The sequence below is a fragment of the Rattus norvegicus genome, chromosome 9 (genome assembly GCF_036323735.1).
Source record: "Rattus norvegicus strain BN/NHsdMcwi chromosome 9, GRCr8, whole genome shotgun sequence".
NCBI classification, from domain to species: domain Eukaryota; kingdom Metazoa; phylum Chordata; class Mammalia; order Rodentia; family Muridae; genus Rattus; species Rattus norvegicus.
The window spans coordinates 24397605-24418003 of NC_086027.1; the positions used below are offsets into that span (position 1 = coordinate 24397605).

General features: G+C 43.9%; 1 protein-coding gene across 2 annotated transcripts; it reads right to left on the bottom strand.

Moving 5' to 3' along the window:
* Nucleotides 1-9969: 9969 nt before the first annotated feature.
* Enpp5 (ectonucleotide pyrophosphatase/phosphodiesterase family member 5) lies at nucleotides 9970-17425 on the bottom strand. 2 transcript variants are annotated; one of them, XM_006244607.5, is made up of 4 exons: nucleotides 17288-17425; nucleotides 15029-15893; nucleotides 13640-13816; nucleotides 9970-11363 (listed from the first exon to the last, which is right to left on the bottom strand). In XM_006244607.5, exons 2-4 carry the CDS (start codon nucleotides 15855-15857, stop codon nucleotides 10936-10938), a joined length of 1434 nt encoding a protein of 477 aa, XP_006244669.1. In that variant the 5' UTR covers nucleotides 15858-15893; nucleotides 17288-17425; the 3' UTR covers nucleotides 9970-10935. The 2 variants fall into 2 exon arrangements, with proteins under 2 accessions (XP_006244669.1, NP_001012762.1); NM_001012744.1 differs by lacking the exon at nucleotides 17288-17425 and adding an exon at nucleotides 17202-17263 and having other exon boundaries at nucleotides 10613-11363.
* Nucleotides 17426-20399: the final 2974 nt, after the last annotated feature.

A 20399-nucleotide genomic window follows, 5' to 3' on the forward strand; every position in this document is an offset into this window, starting at 1 on the left:
CTGCATTTTGCCATTGTCCAAAAAAATATGTCTGAGGCTAAAGTGAGGAGTTTTGAATTAATTGCATTGATAAAGGAAATCTCAAAACAGCCTAGTATAGACTCCATTGTGTGGTTACTAATGTTCACCCTCATGAAGAGTGTATTGATAGACGCACACTGAGCCAGCAACGATACAAAATGTACGGCTCTAGGAGAAAAGGGGGCCCCAGGAAGCCCAGTTGCGCTAAATTCCATGTTCAAGGAGGTAAACAGATTAAAGATACTTAAATAGAACAAAGGGAGCCGTGATCTCAAGGCAAAATCCCACCCAGTTAAGCGTCCATCTTGAGAAAAGGAATTAAAACACTGCTTAGGTCCTAGTCCACACCTTCCAGTGTCACAGCCTAATGGCCAGTACCCTAGCTGGTATACATTTCATGGCCACCATGCTTCATCTCACCTTCATAAAGACTGCATATTAGCTCCAAAACAAATCCCCAAAATATCCATAAACATTCTTAAAGAATTTAGCACTCCCCACTAATTGGTTAGCCTAAAACCACCTCTCCCCACCCCACCCACCCCCAAAAGTTACAAAAATAGACCTAAGGTCAACTCAGGTATGATGTGACATACACGTCATTGAGAGCACACTGCAATCCAAGCTGCAAAGGACATTCTTTTTATAGGCCCAGATCAAACAGGACTCCCGATTATGCTGAAGAAGTCAAGTCATACATCTTTTCCATTCAGACTTTCTGTGAAGATGCTGTCCCTAGCCTTACCTGCTTCCTTTGCTTTTATTTGGATACGTAAAAGGACAAGAGGAATTTTATTATCACAGTGGCAAACTGTATGACTCAAACAGCTGTCCTGCTAGAGACTGAAGAATTGGGGGAAAAAAGTAGAAGACTTAAAAAGAAATTCCAAGAAAGTGAAGAATCCAGAGGCTGAGACTGAAAACAAGAAACTGCACATATGGGTCCCCAGGGGCATCTGAACATTCTAGAAAAAGTCGTGGGGCTGAGGAGCTGGCCTGACCATCAGGGAGAGGCTGAATGGGTACAGATGTTCCCATATATCATTTAACCATAGGAATCTATTTCACATTCTTTGGCATAACTAAATTTGAATGTACACATTGGATAATTTCCTAGGGAGTTATTAGATCTACAGAAAAATACACTGGAATTATTTCTTGACCTAATTTTTACTTTATTTTTAGACTGAATTTTATTGCGCATATTTACAGCTCTATGTTATGGAATAAATACACGTATTAAAATGTTTTCCGTAGTGAAGCATGATCCCTTAGTCACTGTCCCTATCATCCCTTAGTCACTGTATCAGTTTCCGTGTCTAAAACAGGTTCAGAAGGTTCTAAGCTATTGTACAAGAACATAGCAGGCAAAGACCACAGATCTCTGAGTCCTTTTTTCTTAAATCAGTTTTCATTTACCACTGTAACAAGAGTTTTCAAAAAAAAATTTTTTTTAGGTGAAAAACCCTTGATATCAAGTCAAGCAAGGATAGAACAAGTTTCTTGAATGAGACCGTTAACAAAGTGGAAATTTAAACTTGAAAATGAATTACATGTATAGGAATAGAACTTTTGAATGAAAGCGACAGGAGTTAATAACACTGGATGGAAAAACAGTATCCGTGGGGAGTGTACAAGAGAGATTCCTTAACTGCAAAATTGCAAATTGTAAGCAAATGCATGGGAATTGATATCAAACCATCACCTGGATTAGTTCTGCTTTCTATGAAAAGCTCTCAAGACCCAAGCTTCAAGCTGGGGAGAAGCATTGTATTGTGGTCCAAGGAAGGAGGATATACCAGGAAGAGACAACATTTCACACCCAAAACCCTTTAAAACATATACATGAAAGACTGATAAAGAATCCCTAAACATACCTGAAACAAAATTTACTCTCAAATCGATAGAATTAGACCAAAAGCTTGCAGCAAGGAAGGAGACTTGCATCAACCACCTTTGACATTGAGAGACACCACAGTGCAAACACAAAGGCCGTTCTTTCTGAGTCCATAGACTTGCCAAGACACGGTGTTTACATTGTCATAGTGACACCTTAAGCAAATAGTCTCAAAGGACTGCAGTCTTATAAATTATACTTTCTGACCAAAGGGGAATTACACTCAATATAAGGCGGAAACATATTTTAGAGTTAAATAAACTATGCTTTTAAACCCTGAGTCAGGTAGAAATTCATATGAAATATTTTGCAATTCCAATATATGACCTATCAAACTCTAAGATATGCAAATGAATCCTTCTTTAGGAGGAAAGTTACAACCTAGAATTGCTATCTTAGGAAAAGTTTAAAAGTCAATCATTTCAGCTACCTCTCTTTGGAAGCTAGTAAACAAGAAGAAAATTGCAAAGATAAAATCTAAAATAGAAAAGACAAGCAGAGAAAGCTCATAAAACCAAACTTGGTTGTATGGCCTTATTAGTGAAACGGTTAAGTCCACAGTAAGCTAGCACAAGCTAGCACAGTGAGTTAAACTGGGCAGTCACAACGGCAGTCCTATGGACAGTGAAAAAGATGCCAATGAATGTGACCATGTGGATAAAAGGAAGAGATCCTTTGAGAAACTAAGATCAGAGTTAACACAAAGTAGGACGTCTTAACTGCCTCCATCCACATGAGGAATTGTTAATAACATTCCCAGGAAGGAAACGCCTAGACCAGGATGTTTTATTAATTCTGTGAGACATAGTATCAGTTTTACACAGACTTACAGAAAATGGAATAAAGAACGCAAAGTAGGGAGACGGAAGTTCTCGTTCTTATGGAGAAAAAACTTGAATTCGTGTTGCAAAGGATGGTGTATTTACTAAGTGTCGTTTGTGGCGGTGCAACATTATTTTCATCCTTTCAAATGAGTCTGTTGGAGCTGCAGATGTGCATTGGCGGCTAAGAGCTGGGGCTCCTCTTGCAGAGCACCTGAGTTTGGTTCCTTGTACTAAGATGGGGCAACTGATACCATCTGCAGATGGTATCTTCTGGCTGTGTGCTTCTACACTCATGTACACATATGTACACACACACACATACACACACACATACATACACACACACCACACACACATACACACACATACACACACACACTCACACACACCACACACATACACATACACATACACACTTACACACACACACCACACACATACACACATACACACACACGCACACATACACATACACACACACACCACACACACATACACATACACACATACACACACCACACACACGTACACACACACACGTGCACACACACACACACTTAAAAATCAGCCTGTCATCCTTCACGTTAACAGAGCAAACAGAACGCACAAGAATTTGCTAAAACCCATCACTCATTTCAACAAAAGGTTAAAACTTGGAATAAAGGGGAACATCTTAAAACTGGGTAAGCAGTGTGTATAAACCAACCCAGGTAGACAAGCTACCGATAACGTTGTCAATGGTGAAATACTGAAGGTTCTAAGTTCAAAAACGAAGGGGCTCAAACTCATGACGTTGATTTAACTGGAGGGTGCAGCAAGCATGAAGGAGCCGATGGGCATTTTCTGAGTCCATCGTTAGCTACCGAATCTTAGACGCACGACTCAACGTCCCCACTGGCGTCCTCGAGTATATGTTGGCGTAAGAACAGTAGGAACCCGTGAGGCTGTCGCTGTATTAAAGTTACTTTATCGTATATATTTAGAATCTTAGTTGGGAAGCAGCAAGTTCCCATACACGTTGGTGCATTCTATTATGTCTCCTTTGGTAATTATGTGTGAGTGGGGTCTGTTCAGGCCAGGAAATGCTCTTGTAAACCCTGAATCTGGAGTCACAGGTGGCTATGGGTCAACAGATACAAGTGCTGGGAACTGGACTTCATCCTCTACAAAGCATCGTTCCTTAACCTCTGAGCCATCAGGTCAACCTCCGCCTGTCACCTGTTACATTCTTTGCACCTAATAGTGGGTCAGGAAACTATTACAAATAATGGTAGGATTGATGGTTCAGAACAATACATCCACCACAAGGAAACGAGAGGGCCACATAAATATTTTCAGTCCTTTTCACGATTGAGGAAACATTGAAGTGATTGTAGATTTGTAAGAAATAAGAGGGGTTTTTTCACATTTAGAGATTTGTAGTTTACTGTCACCAGCTGAGTGATATTGATATAATTCACCTGCCATTCTCTTGTCTGATTTTTACTGGGATCATCTGATTTTTTTTTTCTCTTGAGCAGAAGTTCCCTGATTTGCTATTTTTCAGTTTAAGAGACACAGTGACACAGGCTTAAAGGTAATTAGGGACTTGTAATTTCCAAACCAGTCTTGCAAAGTGTTTAGATGTAATAATTCTTTAGTACCTGAAATAGCCACACGAAACAAAATCTGATCATTGAAAAAATAATTTGTATCCCCTCAGAATTCACATCTTGAAGCCTTTCCCTCCCTCCCTGCCCCATATGATATTTTTTCCAAGTGAGGGCTTTGAAAACGTCTAATGAGGAGAGATGGAGTCTCTACAATGGGATCAGTGTCCTTTAGAGAAGGAGAGAGGATAGAGTGTCTTCCCCTCCCCAGCCCTGTCTGCCCTCTGCTGTGGGGAGTTGGCCATCTACAGGTCAGGAAGAGAACTCAGGAGAAAGAGCTCTGGGCCTTTCCACCCCAGAGCTAAGACACAGTACACTCAGGGTGGCAGGAGTTAGCTGCAGTGTGATTTACTTCCAACACAAGGGTGCCCTTGCACTGCCTTTTAATAGTCACCCTCCAATTCCAAGATGGTCATGTGATTTCAAAAATGTCATGTGATTAACTCTGGAGCACTAGATTTTGCAATCAGCATCCTCCACCACGATTTATCCATCCATTTATGATAAATCTCAATAAACCTCTTACCTGCTACATTTCCATGCCATTTTCTATGTTTAAAGTCCTGTTTGTGTGTCCAACAGTTTGAAGAATAGTCAGTTCCAGACTTTGGTCATTACTATAAAGCCACTATGAACACTGTGTATAGCTTGGCTTTTCTGAAGATGGTTTTCTTTCATTGGGAGAAATATCCAGAAAGGCAAATACTGGGTCACGTTTGGCTTTCTAAAAAACTGCTGTTTTTCCAGAGCTCGTCTTCTGCTTATACCTCCAGGAACAAATGGGTGATCTGTGTGTCCCTGTAGCTTCTGACAGAACTCTTTTTAAAATCGTAGCAAGTCTGACAAATACTTTTCTGTGGCTCTAATTTGCATTCCTCGGGTACCACTGATGCAAAGCAGTTACACGACCGTGCTTGCCCCGTTTGGTCTCCGGTGAAAAGTCTCCATGAATTTGCCTGCCTTGAAATGGAATGTGTTAGTCCTTTGTTGGGTGTGTGGTTTGAAGATATTTTCCTCCCAGTCAGTGGCTCGTTCTCTGTCCTCTTCACACGGACTTTCACGGAACAGTAAAATAGTTCATTTCAGTAAGTGTCAGGGTCCCAGTTCATAGTCTCATCTCCCAACCTCTGTGCGCATTTGTGCGTGTCCGTCAGTCTGTCTGTCTGTCTTTCTCTGTCTCCCTGGTGGGCTCTCCACAGATGGCTTCTTGCATATACTAGGGACGCGCATTACAGCTGAGCTACGACCTCAGTCCTCAGTTTGTACGTTAGGGGTTGTACCTTTGCTGACGCCTATTGACGCCATCTTGTTCTAGGTTCTGAACATTTTCTACTTTACTCTTCATTTAAGTGAGCTGTTTTTTAAAGGACGTTGTATTCATTATTCATGCGTGTATGGGTGCACACGCTCTACAGCCTGCACGGGGAGATCAGAAGGCAACATATGGGGATGGCTGCTGGATTCAACTCAGGCTGCTAGGCCTTGGGGTAAGTGACTCTACACAGTGAGCCATGTCTCCAACCCTGGCTTTAAACTATGGTTGACATAGATTGTGCATCTTTTTGTTTGCCTAGAGATGCTTAGTTGCTTCTGGTACCCTCCTTGTAAAGTCTGCTCTTTCTCCATCTAAAGCTTTGGAACATTCGTCAAAGCCTTAAGAGGATTTCCATGAATGTTCTTCCAGTTCTCCGGGGTTCCTTCAACTATGTGCCTGTCCCTCGGTCACTTCCAGGCTGGCGGCATCGATTATCACCTTGAGACAGTAGGACTTAATATCAGGTCGGATGATTCTCACTTGTCTCTGTCAAGTAGGTATAACTCTCGAAGGGCCTGTGCCTAGAAGTCACGTAAGTGTTGGAATAAGCTCGTCTTATTTATAAAGAGCTCCCCTGAGGCTCAGATGATCAAGGTATACAGTAACTCTAGCTGACATGACATTTTATTATGTTGAGAGCAACCTATGAATATAGAGTGTTTTTTTTCCCTTATCTTTTGAGGTTTCTTCCAATTTCTTTCATCAGCATTTGCTTGCTTTCAGGATACAAATTCAGTAGGTTTTGTTACGTTTGCACTGGTTTTCATTGTATGGGGAGATTATAAACAGCATTGCGTTTTGAATTGTTTTCTGCTTGTTAATATGCAAAAATGAAACTAGTCTTGGTACATGCCGTCAACATGCAGAAATATAGGTAGTCTTGGTATTGCTATCTTTGATGTTATAGTGTGCTATACTGCTCTTAAGAGGGTTTTTTTTTTTTAATCTTGTTTTTGTTTTTTTTTTTTTTTAAATACTTGTTTCTTTGTGAGTTTCTACAGCCATGGCCATGTCCCCTGAAAATGGGGACCATTTTATTTCTTCTTTCCAGACACATGTGTCTCTTTTCCCTTTTCCTCACTCTACTGAAGGGCCCAGCCTTTGCCCTTTCACTTCATCCTAGCAGAGAATCACCACACACAGGTTCAGCATGTGACTCAGGGTGGGCGTCTGCCTGGTGTTCGGTCTTTGCAGTGGGACGTTGGTGCGCTTTGATGGTGTGCTGCTAAAAGTCACTTCTTCCAGTTTGTTCTGCAGGAGATGGAAGGATTTCTAAGGGGTAAGATGCCAGGTGTCACTTAGGGGAGAAGGGACAAGAGATCCTGTAATTCATCCTTCCACATACATCCATGGTACTTGGGGGCAGAGGAAACAAATCTCAGGAAGCAAGGACAAAGGGGGTTCGGTTCTTAGACCAGGACACTTTCCATAACTTGGTTCCATTTATGGCTGTGCTGCTCACCCCTGCGTCTCTGAGTGGGGAACCCTGCAAGGACATAAAGGTTGGGCCTCTCTTACAGGTTCCGCTTGCCACATCTCTCAGTAGTAGGGCCTCAGTCTGAGGATGGGGGGAGAAAATACTTCTCTTGGTTGATTTTTAACAGGCCCCCGACTGGGGCCAGTGAGATTGTCTTACCTGATTCAGGTACAGAGGATCCTCTTCAGTCCCAGGGAGAAGACTACTTGGGCTGCCATCTTGCTGGGCTGGGCTTCGGGAATGGAGACTATCTGCCACCCTCTTTTGGGTGAGGAACATGTGAAACCCTGCCACTGTACTCTCCATCCATGTTTTGGCCCCTAACCAGCTCTCACCCTCTAATCACCTCTCAGGGTCTTCAGATCCATTTTCAGGGTTACATTTGTGTTCAGTGTGGAAAAATAACACTACACATGCCAATTCTGTCCCGTTCTCACCAGATGACTTCTGTTTTTTTTTCCTAAGTGTATGCATGCATGCTCTAGTGTTCAAGTGCACATGTGTACAGTGTATGTGCTATGTATGTATACATACAGAGAGCAGAGGAGAACTGTGGGTATCACTTGTAAGGAACATCATCCACTTTCTTTGAGCCAAGGTCTCGGTTTGTCCTGGAGTCCACCTATAGGCTATACTCCAGGGGTCTCCCGGCCTCTGCTGCCTCAGGGCCCAGATTGCAAGCCTGGATTACACTCAGCATAATTGTGTTTTTCATGTAGGTACCAGAGCTTTAAGTCAGGTCCTCCTGTTTGCTCAGCAAGCACCCTCCTCATGGAGCCATTTGCCTAGACCAAGATTTATAAATGCTTTTTTTTAAAGTGTCCAATTGTCTACAGCATAGGAAGGAGTTACCAGGGTGAGCATCAGAGAAGGTTGAAATGCTGAGGTGAGAGCCAGCACTCGGGACCACCTCTGTTCTTGTCGCACTTGGCCAATCAGGAAGGAAGCTAAAATTGTGTGCATCTCCAAAAGTCAAGTGTGGTAGGACAGAGCTTGCCACTGCAGAAACCTTCCTTAACCACTTCCTGCTTAGGGTGGGATCAACAGGCTTCCCTCTAGAAGGACCTGTAAGTCCACTGACCTCAACTTTGCATGCAAACTAAGTCAGGAACCCTGGTCCTCCTTCTACTCCTGGCATAATGTCATTCAAGTTACTTCTCTGAAAGAAGGCAAGGACCCTACCTAAATTAGATCATTGAATGGTCCCTCAGACCCTTCCAAGCTGTGTGACAATAGTAAAGGCTGTCCCCCTCAGCCAGTGTACAGCTGGAAACATTTGGCAGCTAGGTCTTTTGGGTAGTAAACAGAGTAATTTCTTGTTGGAAAAAGACCAATAGGATGCTCACTTTCCTAACTCAGAATTTAGAAAAGCATTTAGCCGAAAATGGCAGGTGGCAGAGGGCATAAACTTTATAAAAACCTATACTAAAAAAAAATCTTACCAATAAATTGTACAGATCTTTAAAGGAGCAGGAGATTCTGCAAGCCAGGGAGGAAGAAGGACTCTATTCTACTATTTAGAGATCTCATTTGCAATTATAAAATTAGGTAGTCTTAAGTGCCGTTGCAGAATGCTGGTTCGAGTTCCCCCACATAAAGTTGGACCATGAAGACATTTAGGTAAAACTACCTAAAGCTACCAAAGGGTTCTGAAATGACAAGATTTTCCCAGGAAAGTTAAAAAGTTTCTTTCTGCCCTCCCCTCCCACTACTGATTTTACAGGGATGTGGGTATCTCTGATGAACCATTCAATAATCAAATGTGTGTGTAACAAACCACTGAGTAACAATCTAACCTTCCTATCTGAACTCCTGATGCCCTCATCCCTTTGTCCTGAGGTAACACAATCAGCTGAGCTTGCACAATGCCATCTGGGTAGTGGTTCTCTGAAATGGACTAAATCCCATCTACAGGTCACTGTCCTTGTGTCTCTGCCTCACTCAAAGCCACCAGTCACCCGGTGTGGTGCGTGCACTCCTTCAGGATGTGGGCAGCCAGAGTTGAAACTCACGAGGCATTTGCTACCAGATGTCTGACTTCCCAGCATCCTCTGGGATGTTGTCCACTCACGTGCATTCTCTTCGGTCCTGTTTAGAGGTTTTAACTGAAATGAAAAATATGTGCTAATGTTCTTTACCTCAGGGAGCAGTCTAATCGTTTATAAATGTCTCAGTTCATCTTGGGGAACTCATTAAAGTCCAGCTAAATCTCTATCATTTTTGTTTTCCACACATAGCTGGGCCTTTCCCTCAGAAATATTGATGTCCTTTCTGTAATTAGCAGACAGGTATATGGAGTGCAATGCACATCACAGGCTTCCTATGGGCTTTGTGTCTACTTTGGTATAATTTTTCCAAAGGAAGCTTTCCTTAGCCAGTCCTCTTACCCAGTTTCCTCACTGCTTAGCATCTAAAAGACACAGTTTGAAGCTGTTGTTAACTAGAGCAGCTGATGCAAAGAGGAAGCTGAAAACTGCTAGCTGGGAATGTTCATCCTCCTTCTACATTAGTAAACACCTGGCAGGTGTTACAAGAAATGTTCAAAATCTGAGTGGTACCCTTTGTTACTATGGTGACAGGGCGCGCATCTCATCTGTGGTCCCGCTTGATTTATTTTCCAGGCTCCATGGTACTCTTGCCAAGGTTCAGTGGCCCATCAGTCCCCTAATACGGTTTGTCCTCTTTTGCACCTCTGGATTTTGAAAGGCTCGGGGGTAAAATGATGTCTGTACGCACGTATGCCACTTCGTGCCATCCAGAAACAACCAATAAGCAAAACAGAACACTTTCTTTTTTAAATCTCACTTTTTTTTTAATGTGATTAATAATGTTGTTTTCAAAGAAGCAAATCATGACAGGCAGGGAAGAAAAACACAGCAGAGATGGTGTCAGGCTCCACTTTTCAGGCCACCGCTATTCTACACAGAAAGGAAGTCTTATGTGAATGGCGTCCTCATCCTGGAATGAGGACCAGGCTCATCCACAGGGAGCGATAACTAACGTCTAGGACTAAGGTCTTTAGAATGCACGTTTCCATGCTGGAGTCTATCTGAGGGAAGAAGCGAATGAAAACCTTGGTCCTTGGAGAGGAAACGTAACTAGAAATGCCCACAATGCAATCTGCTGCTGGAAATGCATCTACCCAGATGCAGGCTACAAACTTGGTCCCACTGACTTTTTACCTCCACCTCCTCCACCTCCTCCTCCTCTCCCCCTCCTCCTCCTCCTCTTCCTCCTCCCCCTCCCCCTCGAAATTAAGGAGACAGAGTTCTACATTATTTGGGAATTGCCAGAACATTCTTCACTCTGTACATAGAATGCTAGTATTGGGTGACAAGATGCATTGTTAGTTGTCATTTTCAACCAAGCTACTAGATGTGTTTCTAAAGTGCACGTCAGAGGAAAAAGGACCTACTAGGATAGTGAAAGTACACCATCTTAGGTACCTTTAATAGTGCAAAGTTGTTAAGTATGTATGTACATCACGTGTGCCAACCCCAAGTAGAGCACCATCTACCTACTGAGCCAAAGAAAGCCACGGAGGGGTACCCTTACGTCTCTGACCATTTGCAGGCCGGGGTGTTTTGATCTGTCTGTGTGCATGTGCGTATGTGTGACTGTGCCCACGTAAGGGTTAACTGCTTGGTGGCCTATGCAGACATCCGTAACTCGCTTTCCAGAAGCTGAAGGGTCACCACTGTTAAGAATTTCGCACCCTCCACTTCAATCCGGAATCCCGTGTCCAAGGAGCGCTAAGCTTGGAGTAACGGTTGAGCGACTTCGACCTGCATATACTGTAAGGTGTGCATTTGACTGCGTATTAAATGCTTAATGAGAACTACGAAGAAAACAATAGCTATAAGGCTGCCAAGAGAGATGCCTATGTAATAAGGGTACGACTCCTCTTGCTCATACTCTCCTGGCTTGGCACTGCCAAGGGGGAGCGTGGTGCTCTGTGTGTAAGGAATTGCTTTTGGAGCTGCTGAACTGAGAAGATCCTGGACATTCCTGAATGATCCATTGTGTGGCAGGGCGGTGACATTGAGGAGATGGCAGACCAGTGAGTACAGATCTGTGGAGTTCATGGCTTCTTTTGTGAAATTCTTTCTGAAGGCAGGACCGTGGGCTAAAAATATTGGATGCATTTCTGCTAAGGCATTATCATAACCATGGTTGCCTACTGTAAAGAGAAAACGCATGAATAAGTTAGCCCCACCGGATGGCGTGAGGATGGTAAGAACTGTCCTACGGTCAGGTTCTGACCTTAAGTGCAAAGGTTATCCAATCCGACTTTATAAAAATGAAGTTCTCGTTTATCATCACTGCCGCTGTCCACCCCACAAATCACCTCGAGAAAAATCAAATGTCACCACCTGGCTACCCATCTTTCTCCTGGGGCCTCTTACTACCCTAAAGAGCAAATTAGGAAGGGAACAGGGCAAAGCTGAGCCCGGTCAAGGTGGGGAATGCAGGCAGATGGTTGATTTTGTTTTGTTCTGTGGCTGGCTAATTCTTGGCAAACACTTCCTGGGTAGCAACAGAGTCTAACCGTTATTCTAAAGTAACACGGTGGCAGTCTCAATCACAAAAGCAGAACCCACGATGGCTAACAGAGGGTGAAAAGCACTGTACGAAACAAGACAGCACAGCAACCCAACCTTTGGTCACAGCTGTGACCCACTTTGAAACACAAAGGTCAGAACGTGTAGGGAGACTGGGAAGTTTGGACTCTCGTGGCTCCAATGGAGATCCACCTCAGTGTTCCATGCTCTAGGGTGGCTACAAATAAAACTTTAAGAGGTCTGCTGGTGTGGGCGTAACCAGGGATTTCTTTGAAAACAAAACAAGGGATCGAAACTGCATGTCCAAAGCTGAATGTATGGCCAGTGTGGTATTAGAGCAAAGGCATGGCCAGTTATGGCTAAGACGGTGACCTAAGAAAACTGACAAGCATGTATTTGAGAGTAATGAGGAACACGACTCATGACTCCAGTTGTATTAGTTAGTTTTGCTTGCTACAGGGAAATCCACAACAGCATTCAAAGGCAGGAAACGAAAATTCAGGTTCACTGCTCTGGAAGTCGCTGATCTGTCATCCCCAGAGTAACTGGATGTCTTCCTGTGAGTCAACTCCACCTGCAGAAACGGCTCTAAATGCCGTAATTCCTTTCGATCTATCCAAGCATGAATATTGCGGGACTTATGAGCCAAGAGCAACAATCCGACAGGGTGCTAGGCTCGTGTGTTCAGTTGATAAATTACACTGGGAAATGTACCATTATATAATACAGACTTGATTTAGTGTGTTCATTTTTGTGAGAAGTTGGGATCTAGAGTCTAAGCCATATGAGAAACAATAATTCTCTCATATGCTGTGGACCAGAGAATCTGATTCCAGAGGAGGGAAGAGCAGGGACCTTGTTTTATAATGGTAGCGGTTACCATAAATATTTGAGCTAGGGGACACTATTTAATAAGTGCCCACGGGTGACAATTCTCAGACTACACTGTGAAGGTGGCTCCTGGGGTTCACATAAAAACAGAGGAGTAGGCCAGTGTCCAATTCAGTGTAGGTAGTTTGGGCCCAAGGATGTGACTTTCTGACAATTTTCTGATGATTTAGTCACTGTTTAGATACACTTTGAAATCTGCCTTTGGACTCAGAAACTTGTAGAATTCTGACAGAGAAGGACCCCAGGAGTTGGGTTGAATTATCCACTGAATACATACACATACAGTAGTAGCAACAGGATCACTGGGGTTTCTTTTTACCAACAAAATAAATGTCGGAATCTAGAATACCCAGCCTATTGTGCTATTGTAGCTCACAAAACCAAACGTCCTACAATGCCTTCTAGATTGACGCTAACTTTAAAATAGGAAGTGTCCTCAGACCTCTTCCAGCAGACCTCTTCCATCTACCTACATGGTTAACAAGCAAACGAAGGTGGAAATTATTCCCAGGAAACAGTCTTCCCAGCTTCCCTGATGTGATCAAATACTGTTTTACTGATTAATTTGTAGGTACAAACGATTGGAAACCAGAATGTGTGAAACTGTACATAGCTGCTATTAGGAGTCACAAAAACACTACAAGCATGTGGTCATGCAACTGCTTCACTTTTAGTCACTGAACAGGGCAAGAACTCAATTCTAACTCAACAGACAATTTTACACATTTTTCCCATGGTGGGGATCAAGCCCAGGGCCTTATACACGCTAGGCAAGCATATATGTGCCGCCAAGCATAGCCTTAACCTTTATACGTTTCTTACGAACATATCTTACGTATATATCTTTAAGACATTTCTAGATGAGTACTGATACAACACAGATCCTTCAACATTTAAGTAACAGAGAGTTAAAACCATCAGTAAGTAAACTGCTGTATTATCCACAGCCTCCAAGTTAGCAAGAAACGGTGCAGAATGGGAAGAAATACAATAACATACTCACACAGGAATTCATCTGACTTATTCTGCAAAATATACCACCCTTCGTCAGCCACCGCTACGATCGGTTGAACTCGGTCACTGTGTTTGTAATGCCATCTTTCGGGTATCTCTTCCTTTTTGTAGACCGTTAGATTAGGATGGGCATTGGCCAGCGCATCATAGACTTCATTAAATTTACCTAAGGAGAAAGGAAGAGAGGAGGACTCAGAGCAAGACTCACATTCCTACAAACGCCCAGGGTGGGGAAGCCAAATGTAAGTCAGGCATGGTGGAATTCCACATCCAGAAGAAGAGCGAGTCTCAAGGGCTGCGCTTCTCTTACTAGCACATTCTCTTACAGAATTAATAATAAAAAAAGGCTTTTTTAAAAAACAGTATTCGCTACTCTCTTAAATATGCATGTAGAAGCACCTGCTGGGACTATGAACATTACCTAAACACCAAGGTTCTGTGAAACCCAAACAAGGACACAGGTAGATTAGACAGACAGCAATCAGTTGTTGTAGCTATAGAGACAGAGTCCCTAGAGAAGAGAGCACGGTACATGGAGATCAGGAGTAAGGTAACTGGGGTGGAAATCAGCTTGGGAAATTCTGGGGGTATTAAAGAACACCCCAGAACTGAAAATTTACATCTTGCCACCATCTTTAACTCCTGTTCCTCAAATCCATTTGTCAGGTCTTTGTCTCTCTAATCAACAAACCTCAACAAGTGAAAACTCACAACACCAAAACCCAGTTGCCTAAGGGAATCTAATGGGCTGGTGGGAATCGAATGGGTTGGTGTGCAACATGTGTACCGGCATACTTCCACATTGCTACTTAATAGATTTTGTTAATAGATTTTTCTTAACTCCCCCGAGAGGACACAATCCCCATTGGTGCAGTAGTATAGCTTTTCAAAATCCCTTCTCTCTAAGTAGGACCAACTCTCCAAGGTGCTACAGTTTCACTCAGAAAAGCAAGCCTTGCATATCTGGCTAAATATTCTGTGACCTCTCCTCCACCTGTTAACCCTTTACCTCGATTTAAAAGGTTGCCGATGCTTAGGTCACGGTTTGGGAAGGGGGACTCCTGCAGATGCTTACAAAGCAAGGCACTATTCAAACCTCCTTACCAAACTAAAACAAGCCTAGGACTGACAAACACACCCTCTCCTTCACATACTCCACTGCTTGCCTATTAACCTATTGATTCTAAAATGCTTAAAACCTATAGCCAAAGTGTCAGTATTTCCAGGTATGGGAGGAAATTAAACTCAAAAGACAGAAGACTTTGTTTTCCAAGTCTAAGTACACCGTGATGGTGTAGGCAAGTTTTCTGGAAAGACAGCACTTAATACACCGGGCGTGCACAGCTCTAGGCTCCGATCGGCGTGAGGTCAGACTTACCTTCTTTTGGCAGGATGGCAGCTACAGGTGAGTGATCAATCAGGGTGTAGTGCTCTTTGTCCAGGTATTGATCAAGTTCTATCACCCTTTCCTTAGAGCACTGGGTCATCCCGTGGTCGCTTGTGACGATGAGGTTAATATTATTCCACAACTTTGCCTTTTTCAGCATCTTTATCAGATACCCTAACTTGTGGTCAATATCAGAAATAACAGGCCCCATGAGGGGACTGTCAGGTCCCACATCGTGGCCCGTGTCATCCGGCTCTTCCCAATAGAGAAAACCGAGATTGATGGGGTCTTTGGCTGTAAACCATTCAATGATTTTAGCAACTCTGTCCTCAAAGGAAACAGACTCATTGTACGGTAGATAGTGGGTAGGGTAACTCTCGTGAATCTTGACGTCTGTTCCAGGCCACATGGCCGCACCACTAGCGTGCCCTGCCCTCTGGTTTGTGATCCACAGTGGTGTGGCTTCTTCCCAAAACTTAGAATCATAAATATTCATGTGCTCCAAGGAGAAAGACTTGTTCAGAACAGGATCGAACATGTCATTTGCAACAATCCCATGATTCTCTGCAAAGAGACCAGTGACCAAAGTGTAATGGTTAGGGTAGGTCTTTGTGATAAAAACATTAGTGACTTGCTTCACATGGACACCGTTTTTCATGACATAATGGAAGTGAGGGGTTGGAACTTTATATAAGTAATCCCAGCGGAATCCATCAAAAGAAACTACCAGAACCTTCTGCTGTTCTGTCTGCAGAGAGAGGGGAACTGAATGGCACAGAGCAGCCAATGTGCAAGACACCACGAGAAACTCTGGAATCATTTTCCCAGGTCCTTGATTAGCTCAGCATAAGGTTACCTGTAGAATAAGCACAGAGGAGTTAACGGTGACAACGGTGATCTGTACCTTTTCTTCCAGACTGAGAGTGACAGTGGAAAATCGCAGTACAGGACTCCATTTGACACGCGACACCGGGGCCCAAAAGCTTTAGTGCCACTTCAAAAACAAACAACCTTTTAGTTTCCTACAACCTAGCAAAGTATATCCCTCAAAGAAATAAAGGAATTATTCAAATGGACCCCACAATAACATTTAAAGAGATGATTTTTATATGTAACTTTTCAGAGACATATTCAGGGGGATTTAGAATGCTTGAAAATTTGTGGATATGGTGTGTATGTGTAAGGTGTGTGGTGTGTGTGTGTGTGTGTGTATGTGTGTGTGTGTGTGTGTGTGTGTGTGTGTGTGTGGTACGTGTGTATGTGGCTTCGTCTTACCTTGCTATGGTCTAGGCGGGATGGCTTTGCTTTCAGAACAATAAGCTGTGTAGGATACCTATGCCCTTAAGGAAAGATTTGCTTCTTTAAACTGTGGTTTCCTCCAAACTAGAAACTGTTTTAGACATTGGTCTCAAGACAATGACTGATTCCAAACTTAAATTTGCTATTGTACCTTGAATGCTACTCATTTTGGTCCAGTTCTGGAAGCATCAATAATGGCTGTGATAGGGGAATTAATTGTATGCAGGAAATTGCAACTGACTGATCCCAATTCCTTCCCCTTTGCTTTTCTTTCCTCCCCATTTTCTCTCCCATCTCACTAACACGAAGGGAATTATTATCAATCAAATACAATTTAACACCAAGACAGAATTAATTGCACAGAACATACGATTATTTTCATGTCTTAGTTAATTGTGGTAAATAGAAGACAACTGTTTTCTTGGGGCAACCTGAAGTGAGACAGGAGGCTCTGTCTAGAGCTTGGGGATGTTCGATAATAAGAAGTAATATTTATAATTATATGGGTGACATAACGCAGGTGGGGGCGGGGATGAGAAAAAAAAAAAAGACAAATCTTTCGTTTCTCCACGCAGAAACGCACGAAGACCTGAAAATCTCTAGATCTGGATTGAAATCGCCAAGGCTTTTCCGATCCTTCCTCGTTCCAGCCCTTCCCCCAAAACCTGGGCAAACAGGAAAACCAAAGAGCAGAGGAGGGTAGAGAAGAGGAGTGGGTTTAATGTCAGAGTGCTCGCAGGGTGGTAGGGGGTGGGTGGGTGTATCGCCTCCTCCCTCCCGGGTTACTAGGCCTCCCCGCACCCCTGGCTGGTGACAGCCCCATTGTGGGCCTGGGGAGGCAGGCCACCCATCCCTGGGGACTCACCCGCGCTGAGATTGATCTGTCTTGGAGCGTTTGGGACCAAGAGGTGGTGGAAGCAAGGGGGCGGATGTCGGATCCCTTTGCCTCACCTGCTCGCAGCCTCAAGCGCAGAGCACCTGACCCGTCCCTGCAGCCCGCCCTGCTGCTGGAACGCCATTGGCTCCCGCCAGCTTGTCACTGTTACCAGGGCGAAAAATCCGCTCCTAGGAGTAGCCGTGCTGCCTGTCAATTAGCAGAAGCAGGGAGGCGGGCGCTGTGTGGGTTTGAAGCAGGGGGAACTTGGTGGCCAGGTTTGGAGATAGTCATGGGTGACTGGGGGCTCTTGAAAGCTTGTCACTCAGAACTGTCCTAGTAGGCCTATTGTGTCCGTGGTGTTGAGGGACTTATGGTGTTATTTCAGTGGTTGGTGATCTGAAACTCATGTTTGTTACAAGCCATTTCTCTTGTCCTCAGTTTTTCTTCTTCCTTTATCATAAGCTGGTGACGTCACTCGGTAAGCTTTTATCGAAGGAGGAATATCAGAATACCCAAGATTGCTATGAGATGGTGTTTATAGTTTGAGACAGGGTCTCGTGTAGCTCACCCTATCCTGGAACTCAGTTTGTCGCCCAGGATTACCTCAGACCTAAGATCTTCCTGCTCTAATTCCCTAAATTCTAGGGATTACTGACATATATCACAAATACCAGGTTTTATAGGTGCTGGGGATTAAACCCAAGTTTCCCTGGATGCCAGTTGAGTACTCCCTCAACGGAAGTATATCCCCAGCCCTCACGAGTCTTTTGTTCATGAATAGCTGGTGTCAAGTATTTTCTCTACGGAAGGCTTTGGGTATCTAATCAGCTCTGCAGCTCAGTGTGTGACTACCAGATGTTTGCAACTTATTCTGAGTTGGTTATGCGTACACTCCCCTGAAAGCTCCCTCTAACCAAGCCAGGCTCCAGACTGGCTTAATTGACACTCAGTCGGGGGCGGAACTGCTGCCTGGAGGGTCGCTGGGCTTCAGACACAGATGCTTAGCTTTGAATCCAAGGATACTTTATAGCTGTTATTTCAGGGAGGCCCCCACATGTCTGGTTTATTCAGTTTCATCTCTTCAAAATTTTTGACTGTAGACAAATTATTATTTTAAATGTCATTAATGCTAGTTTAAGATCTGAAGGGGGTGTAGTCATGGTCCCATTTTGTCTATTTAAGTCAAATTATATGTACTGTATGTGATAGCAATGGTACCATGACACTCTGAGGGACTATGTCTAGCTACCCAGTTCCCTGTTCTGACGCTAGCCTAATTAGATAGAATCCTAAGTCTGTCTGCAAAAGGCAGTATTATCTGCTTGATTGTCACAACTGAAATTTCAACATTTAATCAGCCGGCCAGGGTGCAGGCATCCACAGCAGTGACCTTGGTCTTGGTGTCTGCAGCAAACACCCTTTGTTCTGTGTGCTTCGTAGCTACGCTCTGCTGTTCTATAAAACAAGTAGAGCCTTTTGTCTTAGCCTTCGGTAGATCTTTAAAGAAGGGACAGTCTCAGCTCTAACCGTGGCCACTTGCTAACTTGGGCTGCACCACCCCGAAGGGCATTTGGGCATTCTGCCCTAGGGACTTTATCGTTTTCAACACGTGGGAAGGAGACTGAGAGGGAGGTTGCCTCTGTGTATAGTCAAGACCGTGACGGTGCACAAGTTGTTCCAAAGCCCCAAGCCCTGACCTTTGATACTGCTCAAAGTTGGAAGGAGGTGGTTCGATCTCGTAAGTCCTTGTCTCCCGGCCTAATTGGCCAATTTCGTCATTCACTCCAAAGAAAGAACTCCTTCTGATCATCACAGAACAGGAGTGAGAATGGACCTGTTTTGATGCGGGTCGTTGAGTATCGAAGGCTCTGCTCAAATGACAAACTGCCGTGCTCTGCAAACTTTTATGCAAGTCGTGATTCTTTCTCACTGGCTGCGCTTGCAGAGTTGTACACGGTAGTTGCTAAACACAGCTTATAACACAGAAGATGACTCACAAGGGGATCACTGAGCTCGGGCACCGCTTCTAGATCTCCGTAAAATAACGTCTTAGTGATCAACAAGCAGGCTTGCGGCGTGACTTACTTTCCTAGTGGGCAGGGTCTTGCTTAAACAAGGAACGACTGTCGAATTTTGTTGCTACACTTCCTGATTCCATGTGTGCACTCTGCCGGTTGCTTGAATTTCTGTCCAAAAATTTGCTCGGCAAATTACATCAGCATGGGTTAGAAAGATTCCTTTATTTCCGTTGAATCAGCAGGGGGATATCAGAAGTAGGGGTGCACATCTGAACACTGAGCCTCAGAGGGCTTCCCTTTTGTTTCACAGGTTTGGGGTACGGAGATCCCTCTACCTTTTAAAGACCTCAGAGAAATCGAACAATCATTTGGGGGCTAGATCATTCTCTTTCCGGGACTGCGAGAACAGTGTGCGAACACTGGAAAGGTATCAGTACTTTAAAAACCAAAACAACCAGCTGAAACACCTTAGTCTTTTTTTTTTTTTATCTAGAATTTGTGATAAGAATGAATAATTTTAAGCAGAGGGCAGGAGAGATGACTTAGCGGCAAGGAGAGCTTGCTGTTGAGTTGGTTCCTGGCACTCATGGCTACTGGGCAGCTATGCTGGCTAGTTTTATGTCAACTTGCCATAGCCATTTTGGAAGAGGAAGCCTCGGTTAAGAAATACTCCTACCCGTTTGGCCCATGGACAAGCCTCTGAGGCATTTTCTTGATTGATGTGGTTGTGTGAGGACCCAGCTCGCTGTGGGTTGTGCGTCCTAGATGGCGCATCCCCCTACCTGCATTGTCCCTCCCGAATGCTTTAAGAAGGCAGCTGGGAAGCCTTGGGGAGCAAGCTAGGAACTTAGCATTCCTCCATGACTGCTCTACTTCCTGCCTTCCAGTTCCTGCCCTGACTTCCTTCAGTGATGGACTACAGTGTGGAAGTGTAAGCTGAAATTAACTCCTTCCTTCCCAAGCCGATTTGGTCCTGGGTGTTTTAACCATAGCCACAGAAACCTAAGACCAGTGGTTTCACAACTGCCTGTAATTCCGACTTCAGGGCCTCCAATGCCCTCTTCTGGCTTTCCTGGGCAAGTGCACAAATAACAATAAAAACGAATCTGAAAGCAAAACCAAAAATAAACCCAACAACATTAAGTTTGTGTTCCAGGTCATTGTACTA